The sequence below is a fragment of the Onychomys torridus genome, chromosome 3 (assembly GCF_903995425.1).
Source record: "Onychomys torridus chromosome 3, mOncTor1.1, whole genome shotgun sequence".
Taxonomy (NCBI): Eukaryota; Metazoa; Chordata; class Mammalia; order Rodentia; family Cricetidae; genus Onychomys; species Onychomys torridus.
Window position 1 is genome coordinate 84,597,193 of NC_050445.1, and position 14,969 is coordinate 84,612,161.

The 14,969-nt window shown below is 42.9% G+C and overlaps 1 protein-coding gene across 4 annotated transcripts in view; it reads left to right on the forward strand.

The window, feature by feature from the left end:
* Slc25a26 (solute carrier family 25 member 26) overlaps nt 1–14,969 on the forward strand; it is a 126,012-nt gene that overhangs the window by 4,144 nt on the left and 106,899 nt on the right. For 2 of the 4 annotated variants that reach the window (XM_036180402.1, XM_036180403.1), the window contains exons 2-3: nt 9,899–10,055; nt 13,983–14,092. The exons of 1 other annotated variant lie outside the window; for it this stretch is intronic. In XM_036180402.1, coding sequence (XP_036036295.1) covers nt 9,899–10,055; nt 13,983–14,092 — 267 coding nt within the window. The remainder of the gene's footprint in view (nt 1–9,898; nt 10,056–13,982; nt 14,093–14,969) is intronic. One more of the 4 variants, XM_036180404.1, reaches the window with a different exon arrangement.

Consider the following 14,969-nt stretch of genomic DNA (forward strand, 5'->3'; position numbering starts at 1 on the left):
CTCTGTCTGTTAACATACCCGTGTTCCTAGGCACTAATTTAATCTGAGAGAATTTCTGAGGAAATGGAAGAATAGTCAAGCCCAATTCTACAGCTACTTTTGCATTCTTAAGAACAGCTTCATTGAACAGATTGAGCCCTGCAGGCCTGCTGTCAGGAAGGGATGATGAATGGAAGGTTTCTGGAGAAGTGACCCAGAATACAAGTACCAGTGTGACTGGGGAATGCTAAGAAATGTTACCATCTTGCAGTTGTGTTGGGGAAGTCCTGCAGTGTCAGAGCTGCTGGCTTTGCTGTCTACAAGCTGAAGGCCACTGACCTGGCTGGCACTCTGAAGAATCTTGCATTATCACTCATGGTTAGTACAAAGGAGAATGTGAACACAATTATGAGAAGGGTAGAGGAGGGAGCTTTAACTCTAACAGGGAGATCGGGCGTGGCTTTATGAGGAATGTAGCATTTGGTGGCTGCCAAATGACTAGACAGGATTTTTGGCAGGGATATGTGTGTCTGGGAGGTGGGGGAGAAGAGAGTGAGGAGCAGTGGGGAAACTGGTCTCTGGGAATAAGTTGGGTAAAAAGGGCATTTCAGACTGAGAGGAAGACCTAAGCTGAAGCAGAGGCAGGAGAAAGTTCTGGACATGTTTGGGAGCCATAGTAGCTGGAGTGGATGGTGGGCTGGGCTTTGTGGGAGTGTACAATGGAGAGGAGGGAGTCTGGGTCCATGAATGCATGTTCTCACCTGTCCTTTGCCTAGTGCCTATCAAGTGCAGCCAGTGGATGGAAGAGGTTTGGAAGGACTAGGCATGTTCATGTTGCATTGCTCTTACTTAGGCTTGCAATATTCCTTATAAACTGTGAGCAATTAAAACAAATAGTAATACTTCTAAACCCCATTCCACGGAGGTATTTAACTTCTAGCCACCTGTGCATTTGCTTCCAGACTTGGGTTTACACAGTTACACATACTCAGAGGTGAGAATGGACAGCATGTATTGTAATATCACTTGATGAATTTAAGAGCTAGTAGAGGAGCCAAGTGGTGGTGGCGCACACCATTAATCCCAGCACTGGAGGGTGGGAGCAGAGGCAGGTGGATCTCTGTGAGTTCGAGCCTGGTCTACAGGATAGGCTCCAAAGTTACACAAAGAAACCCTTTTTTTGGGGAGGGGGGATGACAAAAAACAAACAAAACAAAACAAAACAGAGCTAATAGAGGCATAGGTTTGGTTTTGGTTTTGGATTTTTTTTTCTTTTGGTGCTGGTGCTGGAACCCAGAGCCTCACTGTGTGTGTGTGTGTGTGTGTGTGTGTGTGTGTGTGTGTGTGTGTGTGGTGGGGAAAGGAGCTTGCAATGCAACCTAGCTGGCCTGGAACTCAGAATCTTACTACCTTTATCTCCTGAGTGCTGGAGAAGAAGCCCAGCAGGCCTTGCTGTTTGCATGTACTCTGTGTGTGTGTGTGTGTGTGTGTGTGTGTGTGTGTGTGTGTGTGTGTGTAGGCCAGAGGTCAACCTCCAATGTGTTCTTCAGGAGTTGCCTACCATGCTTGCTAGATTTTTGTCAACTTGACATAAACGAGGGTCATCTGGGAAAAGGGAACCTCCACTGAGGTAATGTCTCCAGGCCAGAACTGATGACAGAGACAGATGGATCTCTGTGAATTCCTGCATAGTGAAACAAAAAAAACCTTGTCTCAAAACAAAACAAACAAACCAAAAGAAAAAAAAATGTCCCACCAGACTAGTCTGTAGGCAGGTCTTGGTGGTGGTGGGGTGTTTTCTTAGTTAGTGATTGATATGAGAGGACCCAGCCAGCTGTGAGTGGCACCACTCCTGGGCACATGTTCTTAGGCTGTACAGAAGAGCAAGCCAGTAAGCAGCACTCCTCCATGGTTTCGGCCTCTGCTCCTGCCTGTAGATTCCCGCTTAAGCTGCCGCCCTAACTTTCCTCAATAATAGACTGTAACCTGTAAGCCAAATACACCCTTTCCTCCCCAGTAGCTTTGGTCATGGTGTTGATCTCAGCGATAGGAAGTAGACTAGAACCCCCCCCCCCCCGCAATGAGACAGAATCTCCTACTGGGACATGGGGTGCAGGTAGGCTTGCAGCCAGCAAGTCCCAGGGGTCCTGTCTCTGCCTCCCCAGTGCCGGAGTTACAAGTGCGTCTGTTGTACAGCACTGCCCTTTTAGCCAGACTGCAGCCATCTTCATGAGTTCAGGCCTGCCTGCTTGCAGAGGATCATCACAGCTGGGCTTCTTGATTCTTGACATTCCTACACAGGAGGAAGTGGGTGAGAAGTCTTAGGCTCCTCACCTGAGACTCCAGCCACTCCTAGCCGGTTGTGTACAAGCTGCCCTAATTGCTCATGGCTCCCAGGGAGGACTAGAGGACACTGTCTGGGGAAGAGTAGGAGAAGAGGGCACTCCATCTGTGGGAAAGTCATCATCCATGCAGAGTACAGACTTTTCAGGGCATCTGCTTTAGGTCACCCATGCTCCTCCCGTGACCCCACCCATGAGCTCACCTGTGTTCTGTAAGTAAACCTGATAAGCACATTGATTTCCTAGGGAGAACTCCGGAGGAATTGAACTTTGGTTTATCATTAGGAGCTTAGAATGGGGGAGGGTGGGCGTTGCCTTGACCCCACCACACCCAACTTCTCACCTGGCAGCTGGAGAGTGCAGTTCAGGTCCCCATGCTTGTTTCTAGGCCCTTTACCCAGCTGTCTCCCCAGATCTTGTGTGTGTGCACGTATGTGCACCCCTCTCCCCCAGTTTGAGACAGGTTCTCTCTATATAGCCCCAGTTGGCCTTGAACTCACAGAGATCTGCCTGATTTTTGCTACAGCTATTGCTGCAATAAAACATTCTTGAATATTTGAGAATTTATATCTATGCAAGAAATATTGAGGAATAAAGTAACTGGGTCAAAGGTATGATAATTAAAATTTTTTATTTTGCCAAATTGTCTTCCAGTAGATTGTTTCTATTAATAGTGTCCATAGAATTCATATTTAAGTCTTTTCTAATTTCAAAGTTATTTTTATTTAGTGATAGGGAAATGTTTTCTCATTTTGTTGCTCATTTGTAATTTTACTTCTTTTTTTTTTTTTTCCTTCTTATTTTAGAGATGGGGGTCTTGCAGTTTTTCCAAGTGACCTCTGACTCTTAAACTGAAATGGGCTCCCTCTTAAGTAGCTGGAATGGGCCATTGGCCTGGCTTGAGTTTCGTTTTTCCTCAGAGGATGAGTGTTGATTGGTTTTGCCTTTTGCTATTTTTACAGGTTGATGTGCAGTACCTTCTAAAATACGAATAACATCTTTTCATTGTAGTTGTTGAGTGCATTCATGCTAGGAATGCATTGGTAAACCAAATACAGATTTTATAATCTAGTGGGATAGATATTGGACAGATGGCCTGATGCCTGTCTTTAGTATTGGGGGCTGGAGTCCTCAGGGAGAAAGAGTGGCCATTGTAGGAGGAGACCAGGGTCATAGGAGGCAGGGACAGCAGTTTGGAGATGTGGATGATAGCTGGCAGATAGTTGGTGGCCCCTTGAATGTGCAGTCAGCTGAACACATCAGGAAAAATGGCTTCCCTGAGAAGCCACGTTGGTGTTCTAGCTGGCTTAGTTGTCCTTTGGGCTGGTGGCCTTTCTTGGGTTTGCTTATGTCACATGGGTGTTTTAGGTGATAATTTTCATATTGCTGTGCAGCCAGCTTCCTTTGGTAGCATACAGTCTTGACTTTTCAGTTCCTAGGGCAATTTCCAAGCAATAGTTACATAATTTCAAACCACCAATCACTTCCCTATGGCATGCCAGGACTTCTTACAGCTGCCAATTTAAGGCAGAGCTTGTGTTTTGTTTACACTTAGCATTTGAGGGCGTAGTTAGTTGTTTGCGAGTTTTCTGCCCCCATCCCATTTTGTCTTGATTTGAACTTACAACATAAAGCCACTTTTCAGCATAAGGAACTCTAAATCTCAAGCTTAGTCAGTTGCCTGATAACATTTTGACAAATTTAAAGAACAAGAGAATCTGATAGTGTCTCTTATAATCCAGCTGGCATTGGCTCGTGGTTATTCACAAAGTTCCTGTGAAATTGCACACATTCCGTAAAGGTTTTGCTTAAATGTTAAATATATTCTGTGGCTGAACAGACTCTTAGATTCTCTAATTTTCAATCTCATAAATTAAATGATGTTTTGGTTATAGAAGCTTGAAATTCCCACTCGCAGTTAGCAACTTTCAACTCCTGTTTTACTAGATGAGTAGATTACATCTGGCCATTTCCTCCTCAGAAGGCAAGACCGCCGATGAACAAAGTTAGGGAATCGACTTGTGTGCAGAAGCCACACATTAGGAGAATAATTCATTGATTAAAGCTTAGCCCCAGATAGCCAGTGTTTCCCTGAACTTGTTGAAGATTAAAGAGAAAATTACAATGCAGCTTGTTTTTAAAGAGTTGACGTATGTCATATGTCCTCATCAGATTTTGTTCTGAGTTCTGAGAAAAGGCTGAATTGAATAAAAATCCTTTTGAAAAAGTGACAAGGGTGCCCGGCGGTTGCTCAGTTCCAACATGGCAGTGAGCCTGCTCTAGGACGCTTAACGTCCATCCTGTCTCCACAGAGAACCACACGTTCCTCTCTATTCTTCTCTTCTTCCTTAGTGGCTTCATCTCTAGTGATCCCCCACCGAGCGCCCTGGGCTGCTGCAGGTGCATGCCACCTCACCTGACCACTCATTTTAGTACTGTTTGCAGCCCTGTCCCGACGCATCTTAGAGCTCTTTGGTGACATCTTTTTAGGTCATTCATTTCATAGTCTTTAAGGTTAATTTATAGCTTTCAGGCTGATCATGTAGTATTACAGTGTTAACACATTTGCCAATCTACTTCAGCTTTTACTAATTCACTTGTATTATTTAATTAAAAAATAGTCATTGCACTGATTCTCACCAGTGTTTTATTTTTCCACAGTAGTTGCAGTAGTTTTGCGCTGAAAGGTGGGTAGAGCAAGTTGACCTACCACACACTAAGCTTTGCACAAACTGGAAAGTTTGAAAACTCAAAAGTTGGAGTAAATTTGAACTTTGCCCGTAAGTGTGAACAGTGCCTACTCTTCTCTCCTCTCCTTTCTTTGCCATGGACACACTTTTTAGTTGTACATTTCTGTATTTTAAAGAGATTATGTTCATGTGGTTCAATATTAAAAAGACAAATGCTTAGCAAACCGCTTACAACTTACTGTGAGGCCTCTCATCTGCAGTGATATAGTCTGCCCACCTGCCCACCTGCCCACCTGCCCACTTGTGAATGTTGCCTTAGCCCTTTCAGGGTACTGTGTTTGGATTTGTGTTTTTCAAAATTTCATCCTTCATTTACTAAAATATAATTAGCATTAAAATTTTCTGCCTGTGTGTCACTATAGGTATGAGGTACAGTTTTTAATGTTCTACTTTTTAAACAAACTCAATTCCTTGGGAATGAGTACCAGTTCTCCCCCCGCCCCCCCAAAGATTTATTTATTTATTATGTATACAGCATGTTTGACTGCAGGTCAGAAGAGGACACCAGATCTCATTACAGATGGTTGTGAGCCACCATGTGGTTGCTGGGAATTGAACTCAGGACCTCTGGAAGAGCAGTCGGTGCTCTTAACCACTGAGCCATCTCTCCAGCCCCCGAGTACCAGTTCTTTTTAAAAAAATTTAGTCACTTAATTTAACATTGTCAAGGGATTAGCAGATATAATAAACAGAAAATAATATACGAATCCTTAGATATGTGCTTATCTTAATACAGATCTAGGTGGATAAGAATTATTATCTGTCTGAAAATTTAAGTCCCCCAAAAAGTTGTTATGCAGGTTTAGTACTCAGTAGTTCAAAAGACAAAATAGAACATCAGGTCTGATTCTCATAGGATAAATTGTGGAGGAGCATAAAAGCACTGTAGAACAGTCTATATATTGTATGCCATCTATTTCTATTTACACAATTTTGAGACAGTCTTTCTCTGTAGTCCAGCCTGGTCTTGAACTCCAGGTCTTTCTGACTCAGCCTCCTCAGTGCTGGGGTTATAGGTGTATGCCATTACATCTGGTTGCTCTCTTTTGCTTTTTTTTTTTTTACTTTCACTTTTCATTATGACTTTAGAAAACTAAAATATAGCACTTCCTTCCTCCTTTGTCCTCTTTCCCTCCTGCCCCATGTTGCTTCTGCCAGCCCTTCCCATTCCCCCCCGCCCAACTCCTCCCAAATGGATGGCCTCTTTTGATTATTATTGTTACATGGAAAAGTGCATCAGTAGATAAATATAACTTGCTGAGTCCCTTTGGTGTGTGACTCGTATGTGGATGATTTCCGGGCTGACCACTTTGTACTGGATAACCAGGTAGGGCTCATCCCTAGGAGGGCTAATTCTCCCTCTCTTAGCTGTCGTTAGTTGCCTGTAGGTTTTTGTCTGTGAGTGGGGCCTCTTGAGAGTTCTTTGTTCTGTGTTATCATGTCTATGGTATGTCTATGGACGTTATCACTGTTCAGGCCTTGTTTAGGCAGCCATATTGTTGTGGTATCATGTGTGAAGCTTCCCTGTCATTTCTAGGACACAGTCTCATAACAGACTTCCTAGTCTTCTAGCTCTTACCCTCCTTCTGTCTCCTCCTCCACAATGTTCCCCCAGCCTTAGGTGAGGAGTCCTGTTGTAGATGTATTAGTTGGGACCAGGCTTCCCACAATGCATTGATTTCTGCATATGACCTGTTGTGGTTTTCAATAGTATCTCCATTTGCTGTAAAGAGAAACATCTTTGATGAGAGATAAGAGCTCCACTTACCTGTGAATGTAAGGGTACATTTCAGAATGAAGGTAGGAGTTATGCTGGTCTAATAAAGTGATCGTAGTAGATTCTCTTACAAGATCATACCTCACTAGCTTTAGGTAGTTGCTTAGGTTTCTAGTACCAGGCAGGATGTTCCTCTTGTTGAGTGGGCCTTAAGTCTAGTTGGACAGCAGTTAGTTACCACCAAGATATGAGTGCTGCTCCTGCACCCTTAGGGATAGCTTGCTATGGTGGTCATTGTTAAAATTCAGTGTTGTCACAGCCAGATGGACTATTGGTTGCTTTCCTCCCTCAGCAGCTTGGGTAGTGCTTTCTGATACTATGAAAGCTGGGACCCTTGGAAGGAGGCTTGCAGGTTATTTCCAGTTCACATCTTCAGAGTCCTGTGTGTAAAGCGTGTGGTGTCTTCAGCAATAGGGACAATCTTCAACCTCTGAGAGGCAACTGAGGGCAATAGCAATGGCCTATATTGTTTTGGGAGTCACTTTGACTACCCTGACCAACAACTCAAATGGAGGTTTCTCAGGCCTAGTACTGCATGTGTGGAGAGTATTGTAAGCTCAAGTGGCATATCTTCATTTAAGGTGTACACACACACACACACACACACACACACACACACACACATACACACACACTCACACACACACTCCCTTACATGTGTTGTGTGTGTATGATTTTAGGTAAATGTAAAATAATATGATTCTTTGGTGCTTCATCAAATATCCTTTGTGGTATTTCCCTCCTCTCTCCCTTGTATTCTGTATTGATGTCCCTCCCCCCTATAAAAACAGAGCCCCCCATTTCTCCCTGTCACATCACCCGGCATTTGTCTTTCTGAGTTTGGGTCGCCTCATTCATTATAATCTTTTCTAGTTCCATTTACCTACAAAGTAATTTAACTTTCTTTCTTTCTTTCTTTCTTTATTTCTTTATTTATTTATTTATTATATTTGTGTTTTAATTTTATGTATCAGCCATGGGTCCCCCTGTCCTTCCCCCTCCCGCCCCCGCTCCTGCCTTCCCCCCAGTCCCTCCCCTCCATTCCCATCTCCTCCAGGGCCAAGACTCCCCTGGGGATTCAGCTCAACCTGGTGGATTCAGTACAGGCAGGTCCAGTCCCCTCCTTCCAGGCTGAGCAAAGTGTCCCTGTGTAAGCCCAAGGTTCCAAACAGCCAGCTCATGTACTAAGAACAGGTCCAAGTCCCACTGCCTGGGTGCCTACCAAACAGTTCAAGCTATTCAATTGTCTCACTTATCCAGAAGGCCTGCTCCAGCTGGGTACTCCAGAGCTTTTGGTTCATAATTCATGTGTTTCCATTAGTTTGGCTATTTGTCCCTGTGCTTTTTCCAATCTTGGTCTCAACAATTCACACTCTTACAATCCCTCCTCTTTCTCAACTATTGGAGTCCTGGAGCTCCACCTGGGGCCTGGTGGAGGATCTCTGCATCCACTTCCATCAGTTATTGGATGAGAATTCCAGCATGATAGTTAGGGTGTTTGGCCATCTGATCACCAGACTAGGTCAGTTCAGGCTTTCTCTCGACCATTGCCAGTAGTCTATAGTGGATGTATCATTGTGGATTTCTGGGGACCTCTCTAGCATGCTGGAGAGGATGTGGAGCAAGGGAACTATCCTCCACTGCTGGTGGGAATGCAAGCTTGTACAGCCACTTTGGAAATCAATATGGCACTTCCTTAGAAAATTGGGAATCCATCTCCCCCAAGACCCAGCTATAGCACTCTTGAGCATATACCCAAGGAATGCTCAATGTGGTAACAAGGGCATTTGCTCAGCTATGTTCGTATCAGCTTTGTTTGTAATAGCCAGAACCTGGAAACAACCTCGATGCCCTTCAACTGAAGAATGGATAAAGAAAATGTGGTACATATACACAATGGAGTACTACTCAGCAGAGAAAAACAATGACATCATGAGGTTTGCAGGCAAATGGATGGATCTAGAAAAAAATCATCCTGAGTGAGGTAACCAAGACCCAGAAAGACAAACATGGTATGTACTCACTCATAGGAGGATACTATATGTAAAACAAAGATGACTAGACTGCTACACAACTCCAGGAAGGCTACCTAGAAAACAGGACCTTAACTATTTTTTTTAACAGCAGAGTAGTATTCCATTGTGTATATTTGTACCATCACACTTGAAAGGTGGAGGCAGAGGTTTAGGAGTTCAGGGTCATCCTTGGTTGTATAACAAGTTCAAGACTAATTTGGTCTACAAGAAACTTGTCCCCAAAGTGGTCAGTTACCATAGTAGAGTTCATAAGCTTCAGGTTTAGTGAGATACTATCTCAAAAAAATTAAGGTGAAGAGCAGTCAATGAAAGATGCCTGATGTCTACCTCTGCTCTCCACACACCCACAGGAACTGTACATATACCACATACAAAATTAAAAAAAAAAATCACAATAAATAAGAAAGAGTACCCATGCTAGCTTGACTATGCTTATGGTAACTTTGGAAAGTCACAGTAAGAAACTAATAAAAGTAGTTTCTGCAGTAGTTAGGATACTTTGTGCTCTTTACCTGTCTTTTTCTTTTTTAAATGGCTTTAAACAGTTATTGAATTATATGAATAAATTAAGAATGAGCGGGTTGGGGATTTAGCTCAGTGGTAGAGCGCTTGCCTGGCAAGCACAAGGTCCTGGGTTTGGTCCTCAGCTCTGGGGGGGGGGGGGGAGAATGAGCTTTAATTTTGTTTTAAGAATAAATTAAATTCATTAAAATTCATCTAAAAAGTAAAAATATGTACAAGTTGCAAGTATAGCACAATTGATAAGTGTGTATCATTTTCTTATTAAAAACTGCAAGTCCTTTGAGTATTGCAAAGAAATTTGTGGACTGAAAGATGTGAGCAACTGTGTAAAGTCTTCCTCAGGGTTGCTGATGTGGCTCAGGAGTAGAGCACTTGCCCGGCATGGCAGATGCTCACAGCCCTGATCCTGCATGGGAGGAAGGAGAAAGGCTGCTTTCCTGTCCCTCCGTGGCTGAGAGCTCACTGTTCTCTCTTTCCCATCCTTTTGCACAGGCTGGAGGAGTAGCAGGCGCCTCTGTTGACTTAATCTTATTTCCTTTGGATACTATTAAGACAAGGCTGCAGAGTCCCCAAGGATTCAACAAGGCTGGTGGTTTTCGTGGAATATATGCTGGTGTCCCTTCTATAGCTGTTGGATCCTTTCCTAATGGTAAGGGTGTTGATCCTCACACTGCCCAGAAGCCAAGACAATGGATTTCTATTCAGAATAATTTAAGATGTTACATGCAGAGAGTTCCTATATATTACAGCTGATCTTCTGGATTTATGTTTTGTTCTTTGATGGTATGTAAACAGAATGCAGAGAGTGTTGTAGATTTCATTCCAGGAGGTTTACACACACACACACACACACACACACACACCAGGAGGTTTACACACACACACACACACACACACACACACCAGGAGGTTTATACATACACACACACCAAAAAAAAAAAAAAAAAAAAAGATAAACTTTTAAAAATGGTTTTGCTGTTTAAATCCTCAGTTTAGAATCTTTAAAATGTTGCTTTTCATCATAATCCTATAGAGCAGTAGTTTTAACCTTGCCTGCACACCAGAGTTCTCGGGAGGCTTTATACAGGTGTGCTGTCCAGGAGACCCCAGTGAACAGGTGAGACACAGGCATTGCTCCTTATAAATTGCTCTTAGATGAGGAAGGAGCTTCACTGGGTTGTCCTGGAAACTCCTGCCATGCCTGTTGTTTGGGTTTTAAAGTCCTGTTGTGACTTTTGATATTTTCATTTGATAATTAGGATGATGTGTTTTTATTTAATCTACTTCTGAGTATATCTGTTTTTAGTCACTTACCTGATTTTAATTGTTTACCAATGGGTGCTTTTCTTTTGGATTGTATTCAGGACCTTGCACATACTAAGCAGACAGTATTCTCCTGAGGTGTGTCCATCTCCCATCTCCCAGTTCCTGATGGATGACTCTAATGCTCACAAGTAAACTGAGCTAGCTAGCAAAAATGATGTACAGCTTGCATCCACAAAAATTATGGCTCTAAAATCTTAAATCCTGGGGTTCGTTTTCTCTTTTATTCCAGGATAATGAATGAATATGTTAACCTGATGCTCATGTGCCCAGTCTTTAAACATAGCCTTCACATGAAGGTTTGTAGTGCAGAGAAAAAGTAGTCTTTCCATCTTTCTGTTGTCAACTTCACTTTCTTCCCCATCCCCTAGGAGTCACCCTGGGTTACCTTCGACTCCTAGTCCATCTTAATTCTTTGAGTGTTAGCTAATGAGCTGTTGTTGAACCCCCACTGTGTAATGCATGGACAAAGGTACAGGGTTGTCCCCAATAGAATGGCCTGATCCACAAGGAGCTTAAAGCCACACGGATACCAGTGGCTCACCTGCAGGGATTGGGGTGTTATTAGTCTCAGGTGTGTCCTGGACACTGGTGGTTTAAAACCCCAAGGTGATCCTCCTCTGTAGATATGTTTGAGGACCTTTGAGCAGTCTATCTACTAAGGAATGTGCTCTGTGCTCATAGCTTTTGGTCACCAGTTTTTGTGGCTTTTGTGGTTCATTCTCATGTATTACAGTAAGGGCTCAGGCAGTTGTGACATCACTGGTGATGTACGTGGTACATGATGCTGTGGTTAAGGTCACAGGACTGTTTTACATTATTCTCCAAGGCGTTTACATATAGAACCTGATTTTGAATTTGTGTGTGTGTGTGCACACACACATACAAGCATGTACACATGTGTTTGTTTATCTGTCTGTCTCTGGGAAGGCTATGTTGAAAATCTTTTCCTTTTATCCCATAAAGTGTAGGAAACAAAGTCAAAGCAAAGCCTTACAGAAATGGGTTTTTATAGCCTGAAGTTTCTTGGTCCTGCCCGGCAGCAGCTGTTTTTTATAAAATAATCACTCAGAGGCTTAATATTAATTACAGACTGTTTGGTCCATAGCTCAGGCTTATTATTAACTGGCTCCTTCATCTTAAATTAACCCATTTCTATTAATCTTTGTATTGCCACGTGTCTCGTAGCTTTACCTGTGTTCCATTCATTACATCTTGTTTCCCTGGTGGCTCTAAGCGTCTGTCAACTTCATTTTTTCTCTTTCTTTCTTTCTTTCTCTCTCTCTCTCTCTCTCTCTCTCTCTCTCTCTCCTTCCTTCCTTCCTTCCTTCCTTCCTTCCTTCCTTTCTCTTTCCTTCCTTCCTCTCTTCCTTCCTTCCTTTTTTTTTTTTTTTTTTTTGGTTTTTTAAGACAGGGTTTCTCTGTGTAGCTTTGCACCTTTCCTGGAACTCGCTCTGTAGACCAGGCTGGCCTTGATCTACCTGGCTCTGCCTCCCAAGTGCTGGGATTAAAGGTGTGCGCCACCACTGCCCGGCTTGACTTTGTCTTTCTTAACCTTGTCTCACTTAGATTTCCTGCCTGGCTATAGCCTATGTTGCCATAGGTCAAAACAGCTTATTTATTAACCAATAGTAGCAACACATATTCACAGCATACAGAAAGACCATCCCCCAGCAGGGTTTTCTGTAAATCTGGATGTGTCAGACTTTCCTTTGTGGAAAAGGTTTCCTTTTGTATTGGTTAAGACTCTGTCTGAGTACAGAATCCCTTGTAACCATAGATGGCTATGGACATTGCTGAGAATTGAGCCAGCACAGGTGAGGGATTGAGAGGGAGAGGAACAGCAGAGGAAGGCCCAGTCTGGCTTTTGTTCTTGTGGGGGTTTGGGCTGTAGCTAGCCTACCTCCTCTTCCCTGCTTCACTCAGAGCTTCTGTTAGAGCTGCACTGTGTCATCATTTCCAACTCTAGAGCCTTTTTGGATGCTACCTGTTTGGCAGGGGCTGGAGCTTACATTTCACCAAAGTAGCTATAAATGACAATCTTGAGATACTTGATGATGGAACCTGGGAACCTTTAGCTTCCTCCTTTCTCCTGGGGTGGGGCAGGGCTTAGGGGGTATATGCACTTGCAGAATATACAGCTGAGTGCAGCAGAGCCCTTACTTATACCTGGACATGGAGTGAATGGGCCAAAATTGGGGAAGCAGTGTGAGGAACCACATGGGGGAAAGAGGGCTAGGCGCAGCTACAAAGGGCTGATGTGTTTGTAGTTAGGCATGTGAGCAGCCTGGGGGCCCGTTACATACTAGTTGACTTTGGGAATGGTTTCCACTGTCAGGTTGTGTTCCTGAGTGTGTAGTGCTCTCATGTCCTTCAGAAGATGAGTTTCTTGTCCACTTATCCTCTATGCCTTATCTCTCATGGAAGAGGTTAAAGATATCTCTTGATTGATAGTACACAGGAAGTTTGAAAGCCTCCTGTGCAGCTTTGATAACAGCAATAGAGGCAGCTTTCCGCTGATTTCCCTTCTTTTGTTTCTTAGATACAGTCTCACTGTGTAATGTGGCTATCCCGGAGCTTGCTATGTAGACTAGACTGGCTTCAAACTCACAGAGGTCAGCCTGCCCCTGCCTCCAGTGTGCTGGGATTCAAGGTGTGCACTGCCAGGCCTGGCACTGACCTCCATTTTTAATGAAATTGTTTCCGAGTTTTGTTTTTTTTTTTGAGCTGAGGATTGAACCCAGGGCCTTGCGCTTGCTAGGCAAGTACTCTACCACTGAGCTAAATCCCCAACCCCTGTTTCCGAGTTTCATAAAGATGATTTGAAGTAGTGAAAAGTAGCATAGTTATTTTGCATAATCTGTAGTAAACATTGTAGAGTTTTACTTAAGGTATGTGTTTATGGTTTTAACCTATGCATAACTCAGCAGCTGCTTGTTTTTATGATTATATGTAATGCTATTTTGAGTCTGTGAAGCCCACAGTCCTTTTTAAGAAGTTTGCTAGGAAATGAAGCATGGCAGTGCCAGGCTACCTGTTGAGTGCACCTCAGATAGGGATCGTGTCTTCTGTATTTCTCCAAGTCCAAGGTCAAAAATGTAGTTTAGATTTTATAAGTTCTGTAAGAGTGTGGGAAAAAGGTGTGTACTTGCTAGTTCTTATCTCATACTTAATTATTATTGTCGGCTTTTGAGAGACATTTCTAAGTAGGTGAGATATTTATTGACATTGAAAAGATACTTTTGTATTTCAGCTGCTATGTTTTTTCTCACCTATGAATATATGAAATGTCTGCTGCATGCTGACTCGGCTTCACACGTCAGGCCCATGAAGCACATGCTGGCCGCCTCTGTGGGAGAAGTGGTAAGCAACAGGCGCCGTGATAAAATGTTTCAGAAATGTGAGTTATGTCTGGGTTTGTTGTGCAGGTAATTGTTTCATGTTTAAAATTTAGATTTCTTTTAACTAATAAAAATCTAAAAATTGTATCTTTTAATGTAATGTTTTAAAATGTATATATTATATAATGTTATTTATTTATTTATTTTGGTGCTGAGGATCAAATTCAAAGCTTTTAAAATGCTAGATAAACTCTGTATCACAGTATCAGATTCTACTGTGTAATGCCTATATCAGAGTACACCTATTTATCTCCTCAAAATGTATTTCGGTGAATTTTACTTTTTAAAGCCCCTCCCCTTTGAGTCAGGTGATATTACTATGTTCAAGACCCAGATTGGTCTTGAACTTGTAATCCTTCTGCCTCAGCCTCCTGAGCCTAAAAATTCCAGATAAGTGCCACCACCTCAGGCTTTAATAGTTCTTTTTGTGGGATGTGTCCATTTAGGTGTGTGTGTGCTGTGTATACACAAGTGTGCCTGTGGATCTGTGCCCCTGTATACAGCACCAGGAGAGGACGATGTTGGGTGCCCCGCTCTATCTCTCTGTTTTATTCCCTTGAGTCAGGGTCTCCCCCTGAAGCTGGAGCTAGGCTTGTGGCTAGCAAGCCCCAGCCATCCTGTCTTCATCTCCAACAGTTCTGGGCTCACAGTGCATGTGTTATATCCAGCTTTTTAGGTTGATGCTAGACCCTCAGGCTTGAGTCATCTCTCTAGCCTCTACTGTTTTGGGTTTGTTTGTTTTAATTATAAAAGTGGTAAAATCCCAATAAATATGAATGGATTAAACATGACAGTTAGAAGATAGTCTTATGATGTAAGAAAAATTCATTGTATTTTAT